This window comes from Perca fluviatilis, chromosome 19 (assembly GCF_010015445.1).
Source record: "Perca fluviatilis chromosome 19, GENO_Pfluv_1.0, whole genome shotgun sequence".
Classification (NCBI taxonomy): domain Eukaryota; kingdom Metazoa; phylum Chordata; class Actinopteri; order Perciformes; family Percidae; genus Perca; species Perca fluviatilis.
Window position 1 is genome coordinate 34,998,922 of NC_053130.1, and position 24,357 is coordinate 35,023,278.

The 24,357-nt window shown below is 41.8% G+C and overlaps 1 protein-coding gene across 2 annotated transcripts in view; it reads right to left on the minus strand.

Annotated features, from left to right (window-relative positions):
* hspa12a (heat shock protein 12A) overlaps positions 1–23,699 on the minus strand; it is a 58,810-nt gene extending 35,111 nt beyond the window's left edge. The window contains exon 1 of one of the 2 annotated variants that reach the window (XM_039783839.1): positions 23,286–23,699. In XM_039783839.1, coding sequence (XP_039639773.1) covers positions 23,286–23,328 — 43 coding nt within the window. In that variant the 5' untranslated portion in view covers positions 23,329–23,699. The remainder of the gene's footprint in view (positions 1–23,285) is intronic. The other variant, XM_039783840.1, reaches the window with a different exon arrangement.
* Positions 23,700–24,357: the final 658 nt, after the last annotated feature.

Consider the following 24,357-nt stretch of genomic DNA (forward strand, 5'->3'; position numbering starts at 1 on the left):
TCTGTAGCCGATGTCACGTGACCATACGGCAGTCTCTTAGTTTTCGTAGGATATCATATGTTTTAGTGTGCATTACTTTTTGTACAATATCATATGAACCCATTCATGAGAATGTGTTGAGCTCACAACATGAACACCCCCCCCCCCATTCGTCGTCACCACCTACGCCTACAATAAATAGACAACATTAAATAACAACCATAATATTCAAGACAACACATCAAAATACTAACAAAACAGTCAGCTGTAAACCAAATAAACATAAATACTGGACCAATGTCAAAGATTGTTGTTCCCAGCAGTCACTTAGACACAAAATCATAGGACAATAGGGTCCAGGATGAAAAGAAAAACAAAGTTATCCTTTAATGAGACATAAGCACCCCTAAAAACAACAACAAGACAATATGCTATTTTTGCCATGCATTTCTATTTTTCTGTGGCTGTATTCAGAACCGCCAACTACATACTACAGACAGATGCAGTATGTAGTACCTACTGCATACTGCGTACGTCAGTAGTATGCATATGTACCTGTGTTTGTTTTCTGTCTCTCTGCTATTTTGTAAAGGCAAATATGTCTAAAATGCAATAGCAGTATTTGAAATGGTCTAATCCTCAACATTTGATACTTGCAAGTTGACTGCATAACAGCATTGCTTAACCTAACCTACACTTAACAGTATAGATAAGGGCATTCCGGGTCCTGTCCATGTTCCACACGTTGGAGAGGCATGAGTCAAATTAAACTGGAAATGTTGTATTCCTTTGAAAGCCTGCTGAACTCAAGTTGATATTGCAGCACTGACTATGCAGCTGAAAAGGATGTGAAGACTCTTATTTTCTCTCTTCTCAGCAGGAGCACTGACTTCCTGTTGCCTCGCATTCCATCTATTCCCCATATGACTGTAGCTCAGAGGCCTGAGCCACGAGAGCATGTTAGTAAAATGATCAGGCACTTAACTAAAAAAATCAATCAGTCTAAGTACAACTGAAAACAGGTTCCTTGGAGTAAAAGGCTCACATCAGTAATGGTCAATCTTCAATTTGACATTGTCGCATCTTTTGATCTGTTGGACTAAGGTCACATTACCAAGGGTCTGCCTGATGAAAAGAGCAGCTAATCCAATACATGCTTTTAGCCTGCACTCAAGGGAGAAAGTATGGCACCAGCAACACTTTAGTAACCATTACCCAGACAGCAGGCGTCCCACCACCAGAATAGATAGCAGTCCGGTAAAAACCATTGTACATCTTGACAATAAATGACAAAGCCAACTATCTAATCTGACTATTTACTGTATTCTTCCATTAAAATGTGCAAGTTTGAAGGTAGTTTCAAAAATGTCAGCAAGAGGATGTCATTAAAATATGTCCATATCTTGTTGTGTAGACCAATATTTATTCAAGGCTCTGTACATTTGTTGCATTTCCTGTAATTGCTTCACAATAAAAGCTTCCTGCTAGGTTGCCGGGAAAAAGGTTTCGGTATTTACTGTGAAGAATTACATCGGAAACACACCGCACGCTGAAGCGCTAAAAATAACCGCAAAGGACAGCTATTTTCATTATATTCATTATCCAGTCTGTCCGGCCACACCGGCTGCGATCAGGCGCGGAGCGGCCGGCCCGCTCGCTGCAGCGATTGTTTCGGCATCTCCTCTGTTTCTTCTGTGAGCTGCGAGCAAATGTGTGAAGCGAGGCAGGTAATCACATACAGGAAGGCCACAGTGCAGCCAGATACTTTACAAAATAAAACAAATTTCAAAATAAAACACCCAGGTTTACGGTGATTTTTGGTCTTGACTTCTCAGCTGTGTCTACAACGAGACACAGGATCAGGCCCACTGAGAGAGAGACCAACGGACGGACACACACAACCAAACACGCACTGGGGGGGATAGAGACAGAGAGAGGAGAGAGAGAGGAGAGAGAGAGAGGAGAGAGAGAGAGAGAGAGAGAGAGAGAGAGACGTTCTGTAGAGTGGAGAAGAGAAGGATCGCTTTGTGACCGGCATGGAAAAATGCACGTCCTGGTATGAACTAGGTGCACGATCATGGCTATTAGCGGCGCTTCCGCGTGCGGTGTGTTTCCATTTTATACAGTTGGCTTGAATATACTGTATTTTAAATGCTTTTGGGGGTCATATTTCAACGAGTTAGAATAGTAACATTAATACTTTTCATATCTAAACATTATAATGAATCTATAGCTGCTTGGCGCCCTTTTACCTCGGGCCGCCAGGCAGTTGCCTATACATGCCTTGATAAAGTCTGCTCTTGGTGTTTTTTTCCCTTGAACCACTGAGACTTGGATATATGGCACAACTATGTCATTGCAGGTGAACTGCTCAGGACCCAAGGAAGCTCAGTACAAGATGAGCAGAGTGAGATGATGAGCTGTGATGAGATGAGCGGTTCTCAAAAGCAAGCAGCAATACCACAGGCCAAGCAATCGGCTTGTTCTGCACATGCATGATTTGAGCAGACGCTGCACTAGTCTAGTTAAATATTCAAAATGTGCATAAACTTGTTAATAAAGACACAGAGAATCTTGGGTAATCTTGATAGACAATGGAAGCCTGTTCGAGAAGACAGTGGTGTCTAAGACTGTGATGAACACAGAGACAGATACAAAGCAAAGCACCGACTGCTACCTACAATAGCAGAAGAAGAGCCTCATTAAATTCACTGCAGCAAACTGAGAGGCACAAACACAACACAATACACCATCAAAGAGCCACATTCATAAGGGCGAGGGCCAAAGGAGTTTGGGAAGAGAATGTGCTGTTTCTTCTTCCCATGTGAGGTCTCATTCATTCATACCATGCAGAGAGAGATCCTACCCCCCCGACGCAGACACAACACACACACACACACACACACACACACACACACACACACACACACACACTCCTCTCTCCCCGCCTAACTGCATCCACTTGGCCATCAGCCCAGACACACAGTGCAGAGAAACAGCCTGACAACAGCTGCAGCCACTACACACACACACACAAATCTGCATGCACTGTCACATCTACACACAGATCTGCACAAATGGTTTTTTTGAGGACGAATGACAACATATTTTTAGAATAAAGCTGCTAAGAGCTAGCAGATACTCAATACTTACATTGAATCATTTTTATTATTCTTTATTGTTGACATGGTAGATGAAGCGTCTGAAACACCAGAGGATACTTAGACCCAATGCCGAAAGTGCTGTGCCACACTAACAACATTTTCTCACACTGGGGCTAGGCAATATATCGATATTATATCTGTATCATGATATGAGACTAGATATCGTCTTAGATTTTGTATATCTTAATATCATAATACGACATAAGTGGTGTCTTTTCCTGGTTTTTAAGGCTGCAAAGTAAAGTGATTTTTCACTTTTTACTTTTGATTTTTCTTACAAGACTTCTTGTTCTAGATGTTCTATTATTTGCCTTTACCTTTACCGACTTAAACTTTATTTACACATTGAGGCCCGCATTGGCAAATCGGGAGCACCGGGTGGGTCTGGTTTTTTGGTCGCGAGGGCCGGCAGTGTTCAGTCATGGTACTGGATTGAATAGTATATATTCCTTATATCATCAAAAGTGTATGTAAAAGTAATGAAAGGGAATAGGATGAAAGTAATATGAAATATTATTCAAATTTGTATTTATTCTTTTATTTCATTTCAAGGTTTGTATATCTGTGAACACTTATCTGCACAGAAAATAGATTCTGATATTGTTGAACATCACTGTGTTGTTATAAAAAAGGTCACTGTTGTAATAAATCTACATTGTGAAGCAACACTTACTGTATTTGCACTGAATTGGAAATGATGATATTTTACAAAAATACACTGAATTACAAGGCTGTAGAGAACAGTGCGCTATTGCAGTCATGAAGTAAAGGCAGGAAACTCTACTGCTGAAAATGAGTCCCACTCCGGTCCTGTACACATTAGCCTACTGATGAAAAAAATATCGTTGCAATAGCAATATCAAGGTATTGGTAAAAAATATTGTGATATTTGATTTTCTTCATATCGCCCATCCCTATTTCACATAGATTACCAGCTTCTTAGGGGTTAGGGTGAGGTTAATTGATTACTATCATAGAATGATTTCTCTGGCCAGACACTGGTTATGAAGAGGTCATAACTCCGGCAACACTCATAAACAACCACTTTATTGTCAGAAGCATTGTGGATGTTTTAGCTCAAATGTTTATTTCCAGGGGCATGAATGATAACTTCTCAATTATTAAGTTTTTAAGTGGTGTTTTATAGTATTTCCAAATATCTTACGTATATGTGGTTATAATGTATCTCATTGCTCTTCCCTCTGCTTATTTTTATTGTATATTATCTTTCTAACCCTAAGCTAAAGTACAATATAATATATACATAATATATATTAGGGATGCACCGAATATTCGGCCACTGAAAATTTTCGGCCGAAAATGGCCCAAAAGGGCATTTTCGGATGAAATACTTTTATCACCGAAACAATATGGCCAAAATGTTGTGATGACGCAAACCTGCGACCTGCACGTGTGTCAGTACCCGATCCATTCCACCTGCAAAGCGTCTCCTAGGCAACGAGGTTGAGACGGACCACGGAGTGAAAACAATGAAAAGTGCTCTTAGAGTCTGTCAGCACACGTTTCACTGAGATCTATTTGGATACTTGATCCGCGTTATAAAGACCATTACTTGGATGCGGAAATAAAGCAGGGCGCACGAGAAATGATCCAGGCCGCGATGGATGCAGAGAACCCGCGTGGAGACTGTTCTTAGGCTACTGTATACTGTATGTGACTATCAGATTGTAGCCATATTTCTGCTAGATATTAATTTATACAATTGCAATGCCTTGATTTTAGTAAAGTTAGTACACAGTCATAGCCATAAATGCAATGGTACTAATAGGCTAATTGGCATAATTTCTTTCGGTGTTTCGGTTTTCGTTCTTGGTTTCCTCGGTTTTCAGTTTCGGCCAAGAATTTTCATTTCGGTGCATCCCTAATATATATATAGCCTATAAATTCTCTTTGGGCGGTCTTTAACTCCCAGCTCTGGTCCTCTACCAGAGGCCTGGGAGCCTGAGGGTTTTGGGCAGAGGTCTCGGATGTTTTTCCTGGAATTTGCTGGAGCCACTGTCCCAGTTTGGGGGTTACAGCCCCAAGTGCTCCAACCACTGTTGCCTTCACTTTCCACATCTTTTCTAGCTCTTCTTTAAGCCCTTTGTATTTTCCAAGCTTCTCATGTTCCTTCTTCTTGATGTTGCTGTCGCTTGGGATTGCTACATCTATCACAACTGCCTTCCTCTGCTGTTTGTAGACCACCATGATGTCGGCTGGTTAGCCATCACCATCTTATTAGTCTGGATCTGGAGGTCCCACAGGAGCTTAGCTCTGTCATTCTCTGCCACCTTTGGAGGTGTCTCCCACTTTGACTCTGGGACTTCCAGCCCATACTCGGCACAAATGTTCCTGTGCAATATGCCAGCCACTTGGTTATGCCGTGCCTGCCTGCACTGTTGGTCTGTTGGTGGTACATGCCATGTAGGGGCTTGTCCTTCAATGATGGTTCCTCTTCATTTATTATACCAGCAGAGTATCTGATGATCGTCAGTGTATATGTGTTGATGGCTCGGAGCTTGAACATGGCTATGTTGCCTCCTGGTAGCTCTCCCCCTTCAGTTAAGACCATCTTACCTTTCTTTGATTCCATCCGACCACACTTATCTAGTCCGAATGACATTCCGATTGTTGCTGTAGATCCTTGGGATGAGGATCAGTGAGTCAATGTCACACTCACTCCTGGCATACAGCTTGATGCCATTCATGTAGAATGACAAAATCTGTATCCCTAGCCACTCTTCAGTCAGTAATGAACTGGCTGAGCGGGTTCAGACCGATGCAGAACAGCAGCGCGGACAGATCATCTCCTCGGTATATCCCGCACTTGACGTTAACTTGTGCGATTAGCTTTGAGTTGGCCTCTAGAGTTCCGTTGTTATATTATACAGTTCCAAGCATTTTAGTGTCCATGAGTGCGGCATCAAGTCGTAGGCTTTCTTGTAGTCGAGCAACATGTGTACGGTAAAGTTGCAGGCGAGCCCTCCCCCTTGTTTTCGTATCTGTTTGGGAGCTCCAAAAACTATCCATGAGAGTAAAATCAAGGCTAAAGTCCTGTAGTGGGAACTTGCTATTAGTTGCAATCAAGTTGAAATTACCCTAAATCCTAAAGCTAGGCAAGATCATGAATGTTATGACATGAAAGGACAACCAACTTATCTTAGGCTATGTTTAGACGGAAACGATCTGAAGAGAAAACGCAAAAGTGGATACCCAACGGCGGAGTGGCCAGGGGCGAGTAATCACTCTATATTTTGATTTATGTAACGAAATATGGGGTGGTTTGCCAGCCACCACAACAATAGAGACTACAGACTTTCACGTTTTTACCCTTTAGATGGGAACGTGCGTTTTTAAGATTTCCACTCTGGAGGGTGGTTTCACTTTTTTGCATTTTAAGCCCAAAAATGCCGTCGCCGTCTAAACAAAAGGCACATCTGATAAAACATGTTTACGTTTTCACCCGTGAGCGTTCTCGTGTAAAAAGGGCCTTAGACTCCAAGGTGCTACATGTTAAGACAGACCACTAGTTTGATTCATGACTGCCTATCAGACTTTTGAACCATTCATTTTCTCTCATACAAACTACCTTCAAATTTGCTTCACATTTCCACATCAAAGTAGCCAGACAGGGTGTTGGGCTACTTTTGGTGAAACAGATGTTCAAAAGACCCAAAGCGGTGCGTTGTTCATTACAACAAAGACCTTTAAACCAAACAATACACAGAAACGTCAGACAGAAGGACAGAGCGAGTTCCTGGAGAGGGCAGAGCGTTTGGGTCACACTCTAAGGAAATGCTTTAAAAATCTCTGCTGAACAATGGCTTTCCTTCCTGCCTATCTGAAATGGAATAACTGATCATAGCAAAAGCTTGGCTCGACCATCCCTCATTACTGAAGACAATTCTCTTAACCCAAACTAGACAAAAATAGATCATTCACACCAACACACATGTATGGTTAACTGATTTTTGGTATTGGTTCTCTCATTGTATCACATAGCTTCATGTTTCAGATCTGATTCTGCAGCCATGCTTTTCTTGGGGTGTGTGCATATTTTAACAGCCTCTGAATTATTCAGCAGTGAGGATGTATTCACAGCTAAGCAGTGCAGCTTCCCATTTTAAGGTCACATATTTGTCCAAGCTGAAAGGCAGCAGATAACTAAATAAAAAAAAAACACATTTACTATTTAATTCTGCTTCATATTCACTAATAACTCATCAGGTTGCTGTTCTGTCCTGTACTGTGAACAGCAGATCAACAGATATCAACTACAGATTCTGCAGAGGTACTGTACTGGCAGGGCTGTAGTCAGGACTGCCACAGGCAGGGAGAAGTTCAAGTTCAAGTTCAAAGAGTTTACTGTCATATGCACAGAAAGAAAGCATGTTTCCCTGCACAATGAAATTCTTACTTTGCCGTCCACACTAAATGTCATACAATAAATACAATATCATACAAAAAATGATAAAAAAATAATAATAAAGGAGCAATAAAAGCAATTAAAGGCAATAAAGTTAAGGTAGTGCTTTGTCGTTTGTTGTTTAAGCTTTCTCAATTTCAAGTGAAAGGGTTACATTGATCTGCTTCACATTGGTGTGTATTAGTTAGAGATGCATTTAGCTTTTTTTCTAATACAGAACAGAATTTGCAAGCTGAAAAAGTCTGTTTTCCCTGTGCATGGATTTTATCCCATAGCCCAAAGAAACGTAGGTCAGAGGGACTGGATATTTTAAATTAGCTGTAGATAGTTTGTCTAAAAACTCTGAAAGAGTGTTAGCCCTGAGTGGTCCAACCCTTTCACCGATACCAATATCTATATTTGAGAGTGAACAAATCCGTTGGCTCAAACGTATATAACATAAGCAGGACACTTTACAGTAGGAAAATAAACTCAAAACTCAAATGCTGAACAAAACTGTTTCTAAATTACTACAAACATATCTTTGGCATTTCTGAACTGCAATTTGTTGTTATTTTTTGGCTTGACATGCTGAAAGATAGACTGGTGATCTGTCCAGATGTCTTTTGCCCAAATTTCTAGAGTCAAGAGCAAACCATGACTAATAGCCGGGACACACTTAGCCGATTATCGGCCGTTAGACAGTCTGGCGAGGTCAGTGACGCTAATCTGTTCGGTGTGTCCCGTGCCGTCGTCAGTCTGAGGGCCTGTCGGCGTTCATTTTGGCCGACCTGACATGTTCAGTCGCCGGCAGGGCAGTTGGGACTCACCCGGAAATGGGGAGCGGAATGAGGTGACTAGAGTCTCTCAAAATCTGACGAAAATCTTTTAAACTGACCTTTGTTGATCTGAAATGAAGACAGATTCAACATTCAATGCCTATTTCTCACTTAAAATTAGAGGTCGACCGATTCATCGGTTTTGCCGATTAATCGGCACCGATAGTTGATTGGTGGAACTATCGTTATCGGCAAAAATCCATACCGACAGTTTTTCCTGGTTGCGTCCGTTGCTGGAGCGGCTGAGAAGCGCGCTGTCATTCATTACACAGTACACGAGAGCTGAGAAGGGTCTGCTGGCATCATGCATTACAATAGCGGCCTCTAGCGGCAAAATAAAAACTATCACTGATGCTTCGTGTTGTTTATTTTCGACATGTGTTACTGCGCGCTGCACGGAGAGCACATGCTGTGCGGAGAAGGCTGACATCAGATGCGCGTTTAAAGCATCGACAGCAAAAAGGTATGTATACAGTACATTTTGTCATATCATTATAAAGTTATTAATTTGTTGAATAGATGCTGCATTAGTAGAGAAAGAACAGCACAACAGTATGTTTGTTTGCTTTCGAGGCTGAGATGACGCTAAACATTAGTAGTAGGCTAACTAACCTCAAGCGGTTAAAGACAAAATAAAAAAAGACAAAAATAAACGCAAGTCCGACCCAAATCGTCCACGATCCGTCTAGTGGCTGCCGCTGGAGAATTGAGATGTGTAGAATCGACAGCGCATTCATTTTAAAATCCTCAGCGGAGGAGCATCAACAACTGCCCGAAAGCACGGTAGGGTTATATGGTGGAGCGAGATAGAGAGTGAAAAAAAAGGTTTAAACTGACCTTTGTTGATCTGTAGAAGGTTTCAGACTCACATTCTGACTAGAATCTGAGTAGGACCACGTCAGGCTAGTTCTAAACCGTTCTAAACCCTTCTACAGAGAAGAATGCCGTCACTGTTTTCAGATTTGGCATACATTTGGGCCTTTTTTGAAGAAATGTAAATAGTTTGTCCTTTATATGAATTATAATGCTCATTATGTTAATTTTTGCACTGGATGACTCCAAATATGTAGGAGAACTGTTTTAGACAACACACATGCTTGTGTAGCATTGCTGTGGGTGTAATATCAATAAATATGACATTATTATTTTGATTATTGGCAAAAGTGTCTGGACTTTTTTTGAAAAAAATGTATGTATTTTGTCAACTGTTTTATCCAGTATCAATTCTAAATACTATCGGTCGATTAATCGGTTATCGGCAAATACGGCCCAACCTAGCTATCGGTATCGGTAAAATCCACTATCGGTCGACCTCTACTTAAAATGTTCTCAGAAACATGTTTCAGTGAACTATTTTAGTACAATATGAGATCGTATTCTGAACGGCCGCCATGACAGTCCGGATGAATTTCCGGAGAAAACAAACCCATGTGACGTGTTCGTCCAATCAGCTGCCGGTTTTCATTTCCTGGGCAACAATACAGATTAGCGCCGCCTGCTGTTATAGAGATGTATTACGTCTCGTCTGGTCTCTTTGGTGTGTTCTGTGGCACTTTTTGGACCAACACAGGGAGACTGATCATTTCGACTGGCTTTTCTGTCAACGGTCGGCCGTCGGCTATGTGTGTAAGCAGCTTTAAGTGTACAGCACAGAGCACAACACATCTATGTTATGTTGTGTATGAACTGCTGTCTTTTATTCTCTGCTGGCTGTAGAAAGAATCAGGGATAATGAAGTTTACTTGACTTGACGACACATCTATCTGATCTGTAGGAACTCCAGCCCCGTTTCTGACCTCAGCATTCTGTAGGTTACTCTGTGATTCGCTCACGTAGCTTTTTATTATAGCTTTTATATTAGGGGACAATATAAACATTTATTAACAACAGTTATCCAGCAGTGGTTTCCATATTCAAAGGTATGTTGTGATGCTACAGATGTCTGTAATGATTAAAATGTTGATAAATCCACAGATTATGCCGCTCCACTCTGCTCTTCTACTCTGCAGGCTAACTATGGCTGTCAGGGGAAATCTGCCAAACTATTGGCCTTATTGTTTTTGCCACGGACACGGATCGGTGAGATTACAAAAATACCTTAAAGGAACACGCCGACTTATTGGGAATTTAGCTTATTCACTGTAACCCCCAGAGTTAGACAAGTCGATACATACCCTTCTCATCTCCATGCATGCTGTAAGGCTGTCTGGCGGCTCCAGCGGCATCAGGCCAGCACAGAGCATGCAGGTGAATGGTTCCAGCAATCCTACTGCTCCGAATAAGTGACAAAATAACGCCAACATGTTCCTATAATATTCATTATTGACATAAAAAAAATGGGACTTTCTACTTTCAACAAACCCATGCTTAAGAAATGAAAATGACGAGTAATCCCAAATGTATCAGTGGCATGTGGAAACGCTTCACAGCAGCAATGGGAATGCACAAATGAGTTGTTTTTTTACTATGAAGCAAACACTTGCTGTACATACTTGACATGCCACAGCAACATATGAAACCATTTACCATCTCACTGAGGACGCAGCATATTGCTTTTGAACTCTTGGTGCTAATGGAGCACATATTAAGATCTAAACTTGTATAGTTTGTAATAAGAAAGTGTTTGAATGAATCCACAGAAGGAGCAACATGGCATCATGACTTTGCGTAAATATATACGCCACTTTCATAAAGCCAAATGGCGTGTTATTTTACGCCATTTTCAGCTATCCACGTGTATGATACACGCTGGAAACAGCTGATGTAAACAGACCCACCACGTGGCCTCGCCACGTTGCGCGTTATCGCGAGAACGCGACGTACTATCGCGAGAACAACGTCACAGCCTGGCAAGAAAAAAAAAATGGTTGAGTTTAGGAAAAGAACACAGGGAAAGGCTTTAGTAACAAAACAGTGACAAAAACACGGAAAATAACGACTAAAACACGATTAAGACAACAAGAAATGGTTGGGTTTAGGAAAGAAACATTGGGTAAGGCTTATTAAAAACAAAAAACGGCAAATAACGGCCGAAAAATCGCCACACGCGAGGCGCGAACCCGGCTCTCCCAGGTGAAAGTCCTGTGTTTTCATCCGCCACCCCACCTACCTCCGTTCCTTTATATCACTCGCTACGGCGGAAATGGACTCGCAACATAGGCCAATGGCGGCCGATTTGCGTTGATATACACGCAAAAATGCGATTATGCGTCTTCAAAACACGCAAAAACGGAATACAAATTGGCGTGTCATACATACGCCAATTCATGAGATCAGTCTGGAAGGAGAGACTTGCCCACAATTTGTGCAGAGAGAATATTTAGATTTGTTCACAGTACAGACTTATTAACATGGTTTTCGTTTTACAAATAAGTGGCGTTTCCTCCCTCCCTCTTTACCAGCTCCTATCTGATGGCCTGTGAGTACTACCTCCCCCATCCTGTTCCTCCCTCCACAGATCACCATCTCCTCCCCCAGATGGCTCATGTCTGAGACGTGACACAATGCTGAAAACAGCCTGTTCAACAAACTCAACCACGGCATATCATTATTCTGTTACGCTTTGTTTTGGTCAGCTCGGGGCAATGATTAGGTCCATCCATATGTCATATAATCTTTTATATGAAAGCATACTTCACTGAGGGCCATAATGGAAATGAGAATCACATCAAGGGCCAGACATGTAGAGTTTACTGACATGCATACATAAAAAAAATATCTTTCACTGTATTACTGCATGTCTCTTTGTTGACATTTTTTGTAGCTTTTTTTGGTCGTTTTGTTGCCTTTTCCGACGTTTTTGTCGCTTTTTAACAAATGTGTCGCTTTTTGTTGTTTTTTTGTCACTCTTTTCACGACCCTTGAGTATGACACGTGGCATAGGTGGTGTTTTTGTTGTTTTTGTTTTTTTTATGTAAATGTGTACTGCTCAAATTTCCATGAAGTTACCAAAAGCCTCTCATAGCTCATTACCTCTTTTCTGACATACTGCATTGTTGATTGGCAAAAAGAAAAGCAGGAAGCAGCTCTCTCTACACAACATTCCTGGATGGGAGAAAAACGTGCTCTGGTTTATTGGCATTTCTTTAAACCAATCACAATCGTCTTGGGCGGTGCTAAGCTCCGGATGGAGCAACGGTGCCTCTGCTAATTAGCCTCGAGAAGGAACTTGTTTTGGTGGAACATGTGTACGTTCAAAAGTAGTTTTAGTCGTGCAACAGAAAACTCCGATTGGACAGATAGTCTAGCTAGCTGTCTGGATTTACCCTGCAGAGATCTGAGGAGCAGTTAACCATAGTCCTCACAAATCCACCGGAGGTTAGAACGCCAACACAAAGAAAGAGGAAGGGGACGGACATCTGGCCAAAAATGTGGGACATCCGGCGGAATATATATACAAATGTGAGAGTAACAACTGACATTTATAAAGACACACAACACGTCTAAATGCAAGCGGAAATGATGTGACGTGAGATCTGATCACAAGTGGTTACTCAGGACGGATTTTAAAACCAGGTGGAAACTGGGTTTAAAAGGCAATATAAGTCATGTTGCCTTAGTCTTTGTTTAATTTCAAATCAGAGCCTAAACAAAACTGTCTGAACACGTCCAGGCTGCACCAGCTCCCTGTGCCACAGGATGTGAGTGAAAGGTAATGGCTATGGTGTTAAATCACCCAACCCCCTCAACACCCACCACCAACAAAACCCCTGTCTGACACCCTCCCCTTCCCCCCACACAATTCACAGACAGATGTCAACAACATGCAGAAGCCACTTCATTTACCAAACAGTTATGTAAATGAAGTACCTTTTGGTTTTCTATCCAGCTGAGAGCTTCAACTCTTTTCAGTTGACTGCGCTACAAGTGTAAGTGTGGAACGTGTCCAAATATGCAGAGACACCCGACTAAATATGTACAGAACCACATCCACTGTCTGCTTCAGAATTCAGATCTACTAAATTGAACTTTTCAACAACACAAGTTACAGCATTCTAAGAAAGAAACATGGCTCCATTTCCAACCCACTAATGGCTTTAACAGTGCTAATGTCATATTGACTGTTCTTCAGAGGGCTCAGGAAAAATAAAGCATAGGGTCGTCTGGTAAATAAGGTGAAGCTGGACCAAAGTTTGCTGCAACACATAGCAACTTTGTCCGTAACACTCTGCATTGACCGATCTAATACATGCATGCAGACGTTCCTGGTAGACCACTTTGTAATCTGAACAACCATTAAAGGGGTGATAGAATGCAAAACCGATTTTATATTTGAAAAACGACAGTTTGGTGGGTAAATAGGACATACATAGAACATTAAAATCCCATTGACACCTCTTTCCTCTGCAAATCTCACAATTTGAAACTGCCTCTGAAAACGGGCGAATCTGAACAAAGCTAAAAGTTGACGTCAACTTCTCAATTCCTCCTTATTTGGCTCTACCTTCTATCTTTGTAACGCCCCAAAATTTACATACTAGGCAGCTAACTTGGGGTGGCAGTAGCTCAGTCCGTAGGGACTTGGGTTGGGAAGAGGGTCGCTGGTTCAAGTCCCAGTACAGACCAAAGTACAGAGTGTGGATTGGTAGCTGGAGAGATGCCAGTTCACTTTCTGGGCACTGCCAGGTGCTCTTGAGCAAGGCACCGTACCCCCTCCCCCCCAACTGCTCAGGGCGCTGGTCCAGCACTGGCAGCCCACTCACTCTGAAATCTCTCCATTTGTGCATGAATAGGTCCTGAGCATGTCTGTGTGTATTTCAGGCCTGTGTGTAGTAATTTCTAACAAAACAGAGTGTAAATTGTAATTTCCCCACTGGGGATCAATAAACATTATAAATTATTAACTGATCTGAGGTCAGTTAGTCTTCTGAATACGTCAGGCAGATCTCAGAAATAGTTCATCTACTGTTTTACCACTAAAATCATTTCTTTGACTTTTTTTATGCGAGAAACCAACTATGTAGAGGTCAAATATGGGCCGTTTTACGAAAATTGATGGCTAAACAGGCCTGCTGTGAGGTAGATGGAGCTCCGTCACAGCTGGCAGCCCACGGTGCTCGATACCCGCGCAAAGTCACAATTTCTGGGTTAGTGGACTACCAAACGCCGCTGCCCTGACAAAGCTCCAGGGCCTGCAGCGCCCCTCTTCCTGCTAAATTGCCGTTCTGTGTAAGTGAGGGCGCGGTCAGCGAGCTTGTTACGCCCGCAATCTCTTACCACAGGTTCCAGTTAATCTTATAATGGATATGTATATTGAGTTATTTAAACAAATGATTGGGGAAATAAACGCCTCTTTTCCGCGAGCTGGATGGAGCTCTATCAATGAGAGCTAGCTAGCTAGCTTGCCCCCTCCTAACAAGACCTCTAAAATTCACAAAATGCATTGAACTGAAATCAGCTTAGCTTTGTTAACACCTTAGGGAGCTGTGATATACATGTCGTTATGAAATTCAAACTGTGTATATATACGATAGTTATGCCGAAAGTGTAGCAACAATCTTTTCCCATAGGATTAAATGGGACACATAGCCTAGCTAGCAGCTCCTCCTAAGGAGACCCCTAAAATTCACAAAAATGCATTAAATTGAAATCGGACACAATTGTTAGCTTTGTTAAGACCTTAGGGAACTGTTATATAAGTGGCGTGACCAAATTCAAACTGTAATAAATATACTCTAGTTATGCCAAAAGTGTAGCTAATTAGCCGCGATCTGTACACATAGGATTGAAGGGACACAAGCAGCTAATGAAACCCCTAATGTTCACAAAAATGCATTAAATTTAAATCGGACACAGTTGTTAGCTTTATAAGACCTTGGGGTAGCTTTAATATAAGTGGCGTGACGAAATTCTAACTGTAAATATACTCTAGTTATGCGGCAACTGGCAGCCGGCTAGATCCGTGGAGCCCCGGTAGTAAGTAACCGAGAAACGGTGACTTTCACTGGGTATGGAGGTTGCCGCTTTCTCGTCAGACTGTGCGGAGCTCCTAAAATCCGACACATCTTACCGAATTTGCAATTAGCCATCAATTTTCGTAAAATGGCCCATATTGGAGCTTTATATAGTTGATTTCTCGCATTAAAAAGTTTCAGAAGTGAATTTAATAACAAAATAGTAGACAAACAATGTATAACTTTGCAGTGTCTGAAATATGAGACCTGCTTTCTCGTCTCCAATGTGTTTCTATGTGGTTCGCTCAAACCAATCAGCGTGCAGCTCATCTAAATATTAATGAGCATACCATATTTGGAAGAAAATCTCTTGTTACAAATAGGGCCATATTCACAGGGTAGTTATGGCCCATAAAATAGCATTCGGGCAATTTTCAGCCCAACCAATGTTACATACCCTATTAGGAGACCTTAAGGAAGAGTGTGAAATACCCTATATAATCATTCTATCACCCCTTTAACACACATGAATAAAAGGACTGTCAACATGTTAACTTTCCTAAACTGTAAAATCCTGTCTCACAGTATCATAAACCTCTATGCAGTGCTAATCTTCTGATAAGCCTCCAAGCTCATGGATTTATTATTCAAACCAGCTTTCCTGGTCCATATTTCATGTTCTCATTGGTGCCTGAAGCACCACACATTTGAATGCAGTGGTAACATGAACATGAATTGGTTAGGAGCCATGGAATAACAAACTCATCACCCAGCTCTTGGATGCAGGGTGGCCTGTGACAGAAGGATTTGTTCTACAGGGATAATCTGAATGTTCGGCACAAAAAACTTGGAATTCCAGCAATTTGGAAAAATAAAATCATAAATCAATGCACTTTTCTGTGTCATTTTAAAGTTAAAAATATCATTATGCAATGACAAATGGGACATAACACTGAACCCAATATTCCCTTGTTACATGCTGAACACATTGGACCTCTGTTCAGCAAGCATCTTTCAAAGGTGGACAGTTCTGTCCACCTTTAAAAAAATAAAAAGGGGACATTTGAGTTATCCTACCACCCCATCACCTCCTCCCATCCTCCTGTGTTTTTCTCTGAGGTGTTCTTGTCCGGCCTGATGTTGACATACTCCAGCATTCTGCCTTGATTATGAAATAAAGTATGTAATTTCAGCAGTGCTGTATTTGGGTGTGTGTATACCCATTGTTTTAAATGCCTGATACATTGAACCAGCACACAGGATAAAACACTTGATTAGACAATAATTACCTTGTGTTGAGAACTCTTCTTTATGGTCTAGGTAATCAGCGGAGTGGTGTTCCAATTGATGTCAATTTGCTGTGTTTTTCTCGCTGCACTGCTCTTTACTGCAGTCCCCAGAGGGATCAGAAGACCTATCAATAATCTGAGGACTAGTGACGTTAAGGGGGAAACGCCTTCTCAGCTAAGAGCCAGACCTTACACTGTACTGAGACCAGTGATGAAATGAGACAACCTTTGGAAACTAAAGAATTTAGGAGCTTAGCTATCCCTGGCTTGGAAGGCTATTATCTAAAGCAAATTGTATGCTTAGTCACTGGACACTCTGGACAGATTTCTCAAAAGCAGAAATGGCAATTTGACTCTGCCTTCAGTGCAGTTAGTAGAAAGTCAAGACATGACTCAGCAGAGTCACATCTACCTCTGACCTCCCACTCATGGATGATCATAAAATGAACATCTGGAATGCCATATCTCTTTGCATGAGTCATATAAGTGATTATATTTCCTCTTCTTTTCTGTCATCTTCATTTATTAACCTGAAAGTAAGGTGTTGAAGTTGTATTACTATGGCAACAAGCACTGAGAAACAGTCCTTGAATGAATCAATTTTATATGACACTGTACGTCCTGCAACATTTTATTCAGCTGAAATCATCAAGAGACCACCGCAGAATGGGTTGAGTTCAAGTCACCCACTGCACTAAGACAAGTCAGATTGATCTCCATCACTCTAACAGATGGTCCGATACCTTTTTTTGCTTCCCGATACCGATTCTGAAACCTGAACTTGCGTATGGGCCGATACCGAATTCTGGTCCGATTCCAGTAGGTCATATATTGTATTTATTATGTTTTAACAGCTGTGTACTACTATCCCTGTATACGTACTATCCCTGTTGTACGGCCTGGCTCAGGTTAAACTCTTTGTAAAACATGAACTACAGACAGAGAATGAACGCCACAGAACTTTCTTTTATTATCCAGTTTGACAGAAAAACAACATGAATGAACTACTTTAAAGTAGCTTTTCTTTGGGGATAAATTACATGGTATCGGATTGGTGCATAAACTCCAGTACTCGCCGATACCAGCATTTTAGTCAGTTTTGGAGGCTTTTCCAAAACTGGTATCAGAACATCTCTAATCATTCGTGCAAACGTGCTCTGGTTTATTGGCATTTCTTTAAACCAATCACAATCGTCTTGGGCGGCGCTAAGCTCCGGACGGAGCCACAGTACCTCTGCTAAATAGTCTCGGGAAGGAACTTGTTTTGGTGGAAAATGTGTACGTTCAAAAGTAGATTGGACAGATAGTCTAGCTAGCTGTCTGGATTTACCCTGCAGAGATCTGAGGAGCAGTTAACCATAGTCCTCACAAACCCACCGAAGGTTAGAACGTTAACACAGAGACAGAGGAAGGGGACGGATATCTGGCCCAAATGAGGGACATCCGCCGAAATGGCACCAGAGCAATCCCAGAAGTGGAACGCCATGGATATAGACTACACATTGATTGACCAATGACTATGGACAGCTCTGCCAGCGAGCTCTGAAAGTAGCTGAACTCTGATCTACTGTCACCTATAGACTACAGACATCTGGTTCAGTGGACACAACACACTGTTTAAACCTTTTAAAGTGTTTTTTACAATTCATTTTACTGATCTGTGCAATATATTTAAACAGCTATTTTATGTTTCTGTTTCTTGTGTTTATTGTTTATTCTTATTAATGTTTAATATGTTTGTTTGTGTATGTATGCACCAGGGCTGCACAATATATCGGTTTTTTAATCATCATCGCAATATCAATTGGCGCAATACAAATATCGCAAAAAGGCTGCGACATATCGTGAAAGACACGTGAAAGATTTTTTATCAGTAGAAAACTGCACTTTAAATTGATTCATTCACTCATTCTCTTTTTCAGTGGTGCCTTTTATACTCAATTCAATGTTCAATTTGTTCAATAAAAGAATGTTGAAGGTGATTTCCTTTCATTTGATTTAAATTCAAAAAGCAATTGTATTTTAGCAGAATACTGAAAGCGGCAGAAAATGAGAACACTTCAATATCTGTTGTTTATTTGTCGCAAGTAATATCGTTATCGTGATATTCAACGTTACCGCTAGTGATGCACCGAAATGAAAATTCTTGGCCGAAACCGAAACACCGAAAGAAATTAAGCCAATTATTAGTACCATTGCATTTATGGTTATGACTGTGTATTAACTTTACTAAAATCAAGGCATTGCAATTGTATAAATTAATATTAAAGTTTAATTAAAAAAATATCTAGCAGAAATATGGCTACAATCTGATAGTCACATACAGTATACAGTAGCCTAAGAACAGAATAGCTTACCTATTGTTATTATTATTATTATTTGAGGCACTCTGCAGGATTTCACTGAACATATCAGACAGCGAGGGTGCATGCCCCTCATCTGGTGCAGAGAGACGAGTCTTTTTTTCTGCGCTCTGATCTCCTGCGCTGGGCGCTGCTCCGTGCGCGCTCCGTCTCCACGCGGGTTCTCTGCATCCATCGCGGCCTGGATCATTTCTCGTGCGCCCTGCTTTATTTCCGCATCCAAGTAATGGTCTTTATAACGCGGATCAAGTATCCGAATAGATCTCAGTGAAATGTGTGCTGACAGACTCTAAGAGCACTTTTCATTGTTTTTACTCCGTGGTCCGTCTCAACATCTTTGTTTAGGAGACGCTTTGCAGGTGGAACGGATCGGGTACTGACACACGTGCAGGTCGCGGTTTCTGTTTGCGTCATCACAACATTTTCGGCCGTATTGTTTCGGTGATAAAAGTATTTCGGCCGAAAACCGAAAATGCCCTTTTGGGCCATTTTCGGCCGAAAGTTTTCGGTGGCCGAATATTCGGTGCATCCCTAGTTACCGCATATCACATATTTTTCTCATATCGTGCAGCCCTAGTATGCACCAATCACCAAGGCTAATTCCACGAAGGGTAACTACTGTGGCAATAAATTCCTTTCTGATTCTAATTCTGATATGTATTATATGATGAATGTTGGCTGTTGAATGAATGTTGTTGATTTTTATGTTACGTAGGATGTGTGCAATATAGCTTCTTTTTTCTTTTGCTGGGAGGGGCACTCGCAATTTCGTTGTATTCATTACAGTAATAATGACAATAAAGGCTTCTTATCTTATCTTTAGAAAGTTTGGCATCTAAAAACACAGGCTACCTGTCTTATCTTCAGTCTGAACTGGCCCACAGAAAGTTAAGCCAGCATATCAATATGAACGAATCATAAACACAGGGCCTCTTTTATCCTCCAAGTGCTGCTGTGAAAATACAAGACAAACACTACCACAAACAAAGTAAATGATATTAGACACGGAAACTTAGGCCCCGTCCACACGTACCAAAACAATCTTTTTTTTACCCGTCTTCCCTGGATTCGTTTCAAGAATAGTTGCATCCAAACGAATCCACTTGTAAATGACTCAATACGCTACTTCATATGCCAGGCCTATAGGCGGCGCTGTTTCTGCTACAGAAGTTCACCAAAAAACGGAGAAGAAGAGCATAGTCACTTCCACTTCCCATCATAACATGACTAGCTAGATTATAACTTTCTCTTAATACATCCGTGGACTATAATAACTTTCACCACTGCTCATTTTATAAAGGCCGCCTCAAGAAAACATGTCTTTGTTTACGTTGTATAATGTGCTGTTGGATTGCTTTTTATTTCGCATGATTGCAGCGCGCTAACGTTAGCACACCAGCGCGCTAACGTTAGCTAGCTCTAACATCGGCAGTCAAACAAACATCAATGATCCATGAATGATGTCTTTTTAATAATCTATACTTTGTTCTTGCAGTAGCCTTTCTACAATAAGCCGTGGTAAAAGTTACTATAATCCGTTCAAGGAGTTGATAAGCAGACAGATTAGCTAGCTAGGTATAAGTTGTCTACTTCCACTTTATAAACAGATAGCCTAGGCCCATAGCAGCTAACGTTAACGTTACTTCGCTGCTGGAGCGGTCAGCTGCTTTAGCGATGTTTAACGTTGGCTACATAATGTTAGCAAAATATCTTGTGTAGAATCCAGAGGGAAGGGTCAGGGAGCAGAGACTCAGTATTTAGAAGTGAGCTGGTGTAACCATGGAGATGGGACATGCTCGCTTAGCTTCACCGCAGTTGTGTGCATCAGCGGCCGTGGGAGAGGGTGTAAAAGAGGGGTGTGGCGATGACATCATCGATACGGATCCGTATTTACCATCCATACGAAGCCAAACGAGAGCCGTTTTCGAATTTTTTCACCCTGAGACCAGGTTTCAAAAAAGTGCGTTTTCAGGCAGTGCGTTTGCAGGATTCGTCTGGACGGTCGGCCCAAACGATGCAAAACGTGCGTTTGCACAAAAAAACGTTTCTGTGTGGACGGCCCCTTAGCCATACTGGCTTTAGATTTGTTAAGCCTAATGTGATCAGTCAAGCTCAGTGTCACACCCAATGGCATATGTGACATCTGGCTGTGAGTGTTGTCATTTATATGCAAGTCAATGCAGCTGGGTGTCGCTGCAGGGAGTCTGGCTACAGTGGGGGATCGGCAGAGTGATGCTGCATTCATGCTGCATGGGAATAATCCCAATCACTCAAAGAATTTGCATCATGCAAGAGTTTCAACTCTTAAGAAGGTGTAAACTACCTTGGCTTTTCTTTTTATCGTTACACAAACTATGTTTGCATTCTAAAAAAGAGGAGTGAAGAACAGACTGAGGCAGGACCAAACCACACAACATTTTGGGAAAAAACATCATCTATAGTTTAGACTAGTTTTAAAAAGTCACTAAGCAACATCCAATTATCTTCAGACTATATAGGGTGCTACAGGCAACTTATTTGATCACACCCCAACACACACATGGCACCTGCAGTGTGATGATCTCTTACACCATGTATAAAGCCCTGCCTTCACAACTCAGTGATAATAACATCCAGGTAACCAGGTGTGTCCTTGTGGCTGACAAATAGGGCTGGGTACCCTATTCAATATTGCCTCCTTAGTGTTAAGTATCGAAAAATGCCTCGTCATTCAATACCTATCTCCAATCAGCACGCAGCATGGTTCTACCAAGATCAAATAATGTCTGTGATTGGCTGTCTAAGGTTACAAGTCATAGAGACACACAGGAAAAACTCAGCTACGTTATGCAACACTCACATAGCAGGAGCTGAAAATTAACCGGTATCGAAGTCACGGTATTGGTACCGGTACCGAAACTTTTTGAACGATCCCCAGCCCTACTGTCAACAGAATACAGAGCTGGTAGCCTATCTGCCATCTTTCCAGTATGACTTTATTAACCCACAATTAACGTTTACCATTCAACAGCAGCAACAATTTTTAGAGTTGAAGTTACACAAAAGTCTGGTATTTAGCTCAGATCCCTGCAGGACACCATCAGGGTGCGTTCTCCATGGCACTCATTCTGTTCCATTACATAACACTGGAGCGTTGCCAAGCCCCCACCCACACACACACACACACCCGAAAGGTTAGTCCTCAAATGTGTCTTCAGAGGAAAGCTCTTCAAACCAACCTTACTCCATTTACTTTTTTCCTAATTGAAAGCTTGTTCCTTAAACCTCAAACAGACAATGATGTTATACTAATTACTAAAAACTGAAACTATCAGCATATGTAGGATACTAAGTGAATCCCCTAGCAGCACTTTAAACTTCCTACTTTGTGGGAATGGCGCACACTGCTCACTGTTATCAGGGCGGTAGTGGATGTGACATCATGTTTTTACAGTGGGAGAAAACTATCATTTAAAAATATTGTTACCAAACTCTGCTTGGTGCATTGAGTGCCTGCCGAATCTCACGATATGAGTATTTGCAATGGATCTTACATAATGATTATGAATTACTAAACGTTTGTGCTTTCAGGCAAAAAATGAGAGATATTCCAATGAAGTTCGCCTCAAGAATGAAGAAAGTGATATCGGGGGCAAACGTATCTCCCATCTATCCATCGAGCAGACTAAACATGTCTGACTTGTAAAACCATGTATGGCACTGATTTTTAACGCACCTCAGTGCACTGTGTGCAGACCGGTCCAGACCCAGCATGGTCCCAAACACAGCCGAGTCTGGGCGGGCGGGGGGGGGCGGTGAACACTGCGTTACCTGAGGACATGCTGCTGCAGACTATTTTGCTGCATTGAGTCACAACTCCGGTGGGACGGGCCAAACTCTGCACCGTTATGAAGAACCGAACTGAGCTGCATCTGTTCTCCAGCAAACTGGGAACACCCTGAAACACCGAGCTCGACCTCGCAGTCGGAAAACACACGGCGGCGGAGTAATAACCGTGTAATATCGCCATGTTTTCCAGGAGAGTGCAGCCCTGTGGCGGCCAGTAGGCGGGCTCCTGTATGCTACACTGCGGCTGCCCTTGGGAAGCCAAGTCCGTGCTTCATCACTCATACGGCGGGGAGGTGTCATAAAAGACTTTTTGAATTCATCCATTTTCTGTCTTAACAACCTTTACTAACAACAGAAATCCCACCCGGGTGCATGTGAGCGCGTGCCACAGACAGACGACCCGAAGCATAAACTGCTCACTACGTTAACGATAATGACCAATGTTAGAAAAACTACAAAACATACCAAAAACTGTTTGGACCGTAGCCTACATTAGCTTATTTGCCAATATTATTGCGTATTTACCTGTTATTATCTTCTCTGTCGCAGTTTCTTTTTCCGTCATCATTTCCCGCAGTTTGACCTCCTCCCGAGCCTTCTCACCGATACAGCTACACCAAGCAATTTTCCTGCTTTACTGTACAGGGGCGAAGGAGAAAAAACTTGAACCGAACCAGCCTCCGCGCTGCTCGTTCGATGGACCCTCCGGTTCCACTTCGCCTCGCCGCTTTTGGTCTATGTGAAAGGCCGTTTAAAAAAAAAGGCACATGGAGTAGATTTGGGTTCTGGGGGCTCTTTTGAAGTAGGGGGGGGGGGGCAGTGAGACTTCGCAGAGAGGATGTTGGACCCCAGACTGCCGCTGCTGCAGCTCTGTCCGCCCCTCCCACCACATTCACGGCTGTCCTGGCCAGGAATATCCCCGAGTCTGGTCTGCAGCAGCTCATCTGCTCAGCACAGCCTCCAGCAGCCACACATCACACTAACTTTATCTATACATACGGTGGTGTAGTCTAATGTATTGTAGTGGGTATACTTTGTACTGTATATTGGCCAGAATAATCAGCCTTTTGGGGCGGGGGGGCATATCATAGTGGTGGTGGGGGTGTCTGGGTGTAAAGGTTTGAGCATCAACGACTTCATTTCCTGTATTTTGATATTCTTTTATGCACCAATTTATGGTGGAAATACCTTTATTTAGCCTATGTGAAGAAGAAAAACCCAGATGATAATTCAAAATATATCAAATATATAATGGAAAGTATGTTGTTACATGTCATTGGGCATTTTTAAGTGGGTATATGGAAATTCTGGAGCTTTCTTAGTGGGTATACTGCGTATCACATAGACTACACCACTGAATACATAGACAGAAGAGTATTTTGAAACTGGATATTAAAATCACACCAGAGAGGCCAAATCCTTTCATATAATATTATTATTGTAAGTATATACTATTTGGTCATCTTGTTAATTCTGTTGTAATCAGTTTGTCTGTATGTAACTGTCCAAAACAGGTCTCTCTTGAGAATGAGACCACTGTGTCTCAATAAGATTACCTGTATAAATAAAGGTTAAATAAAATTAAAAAATGTCCTCA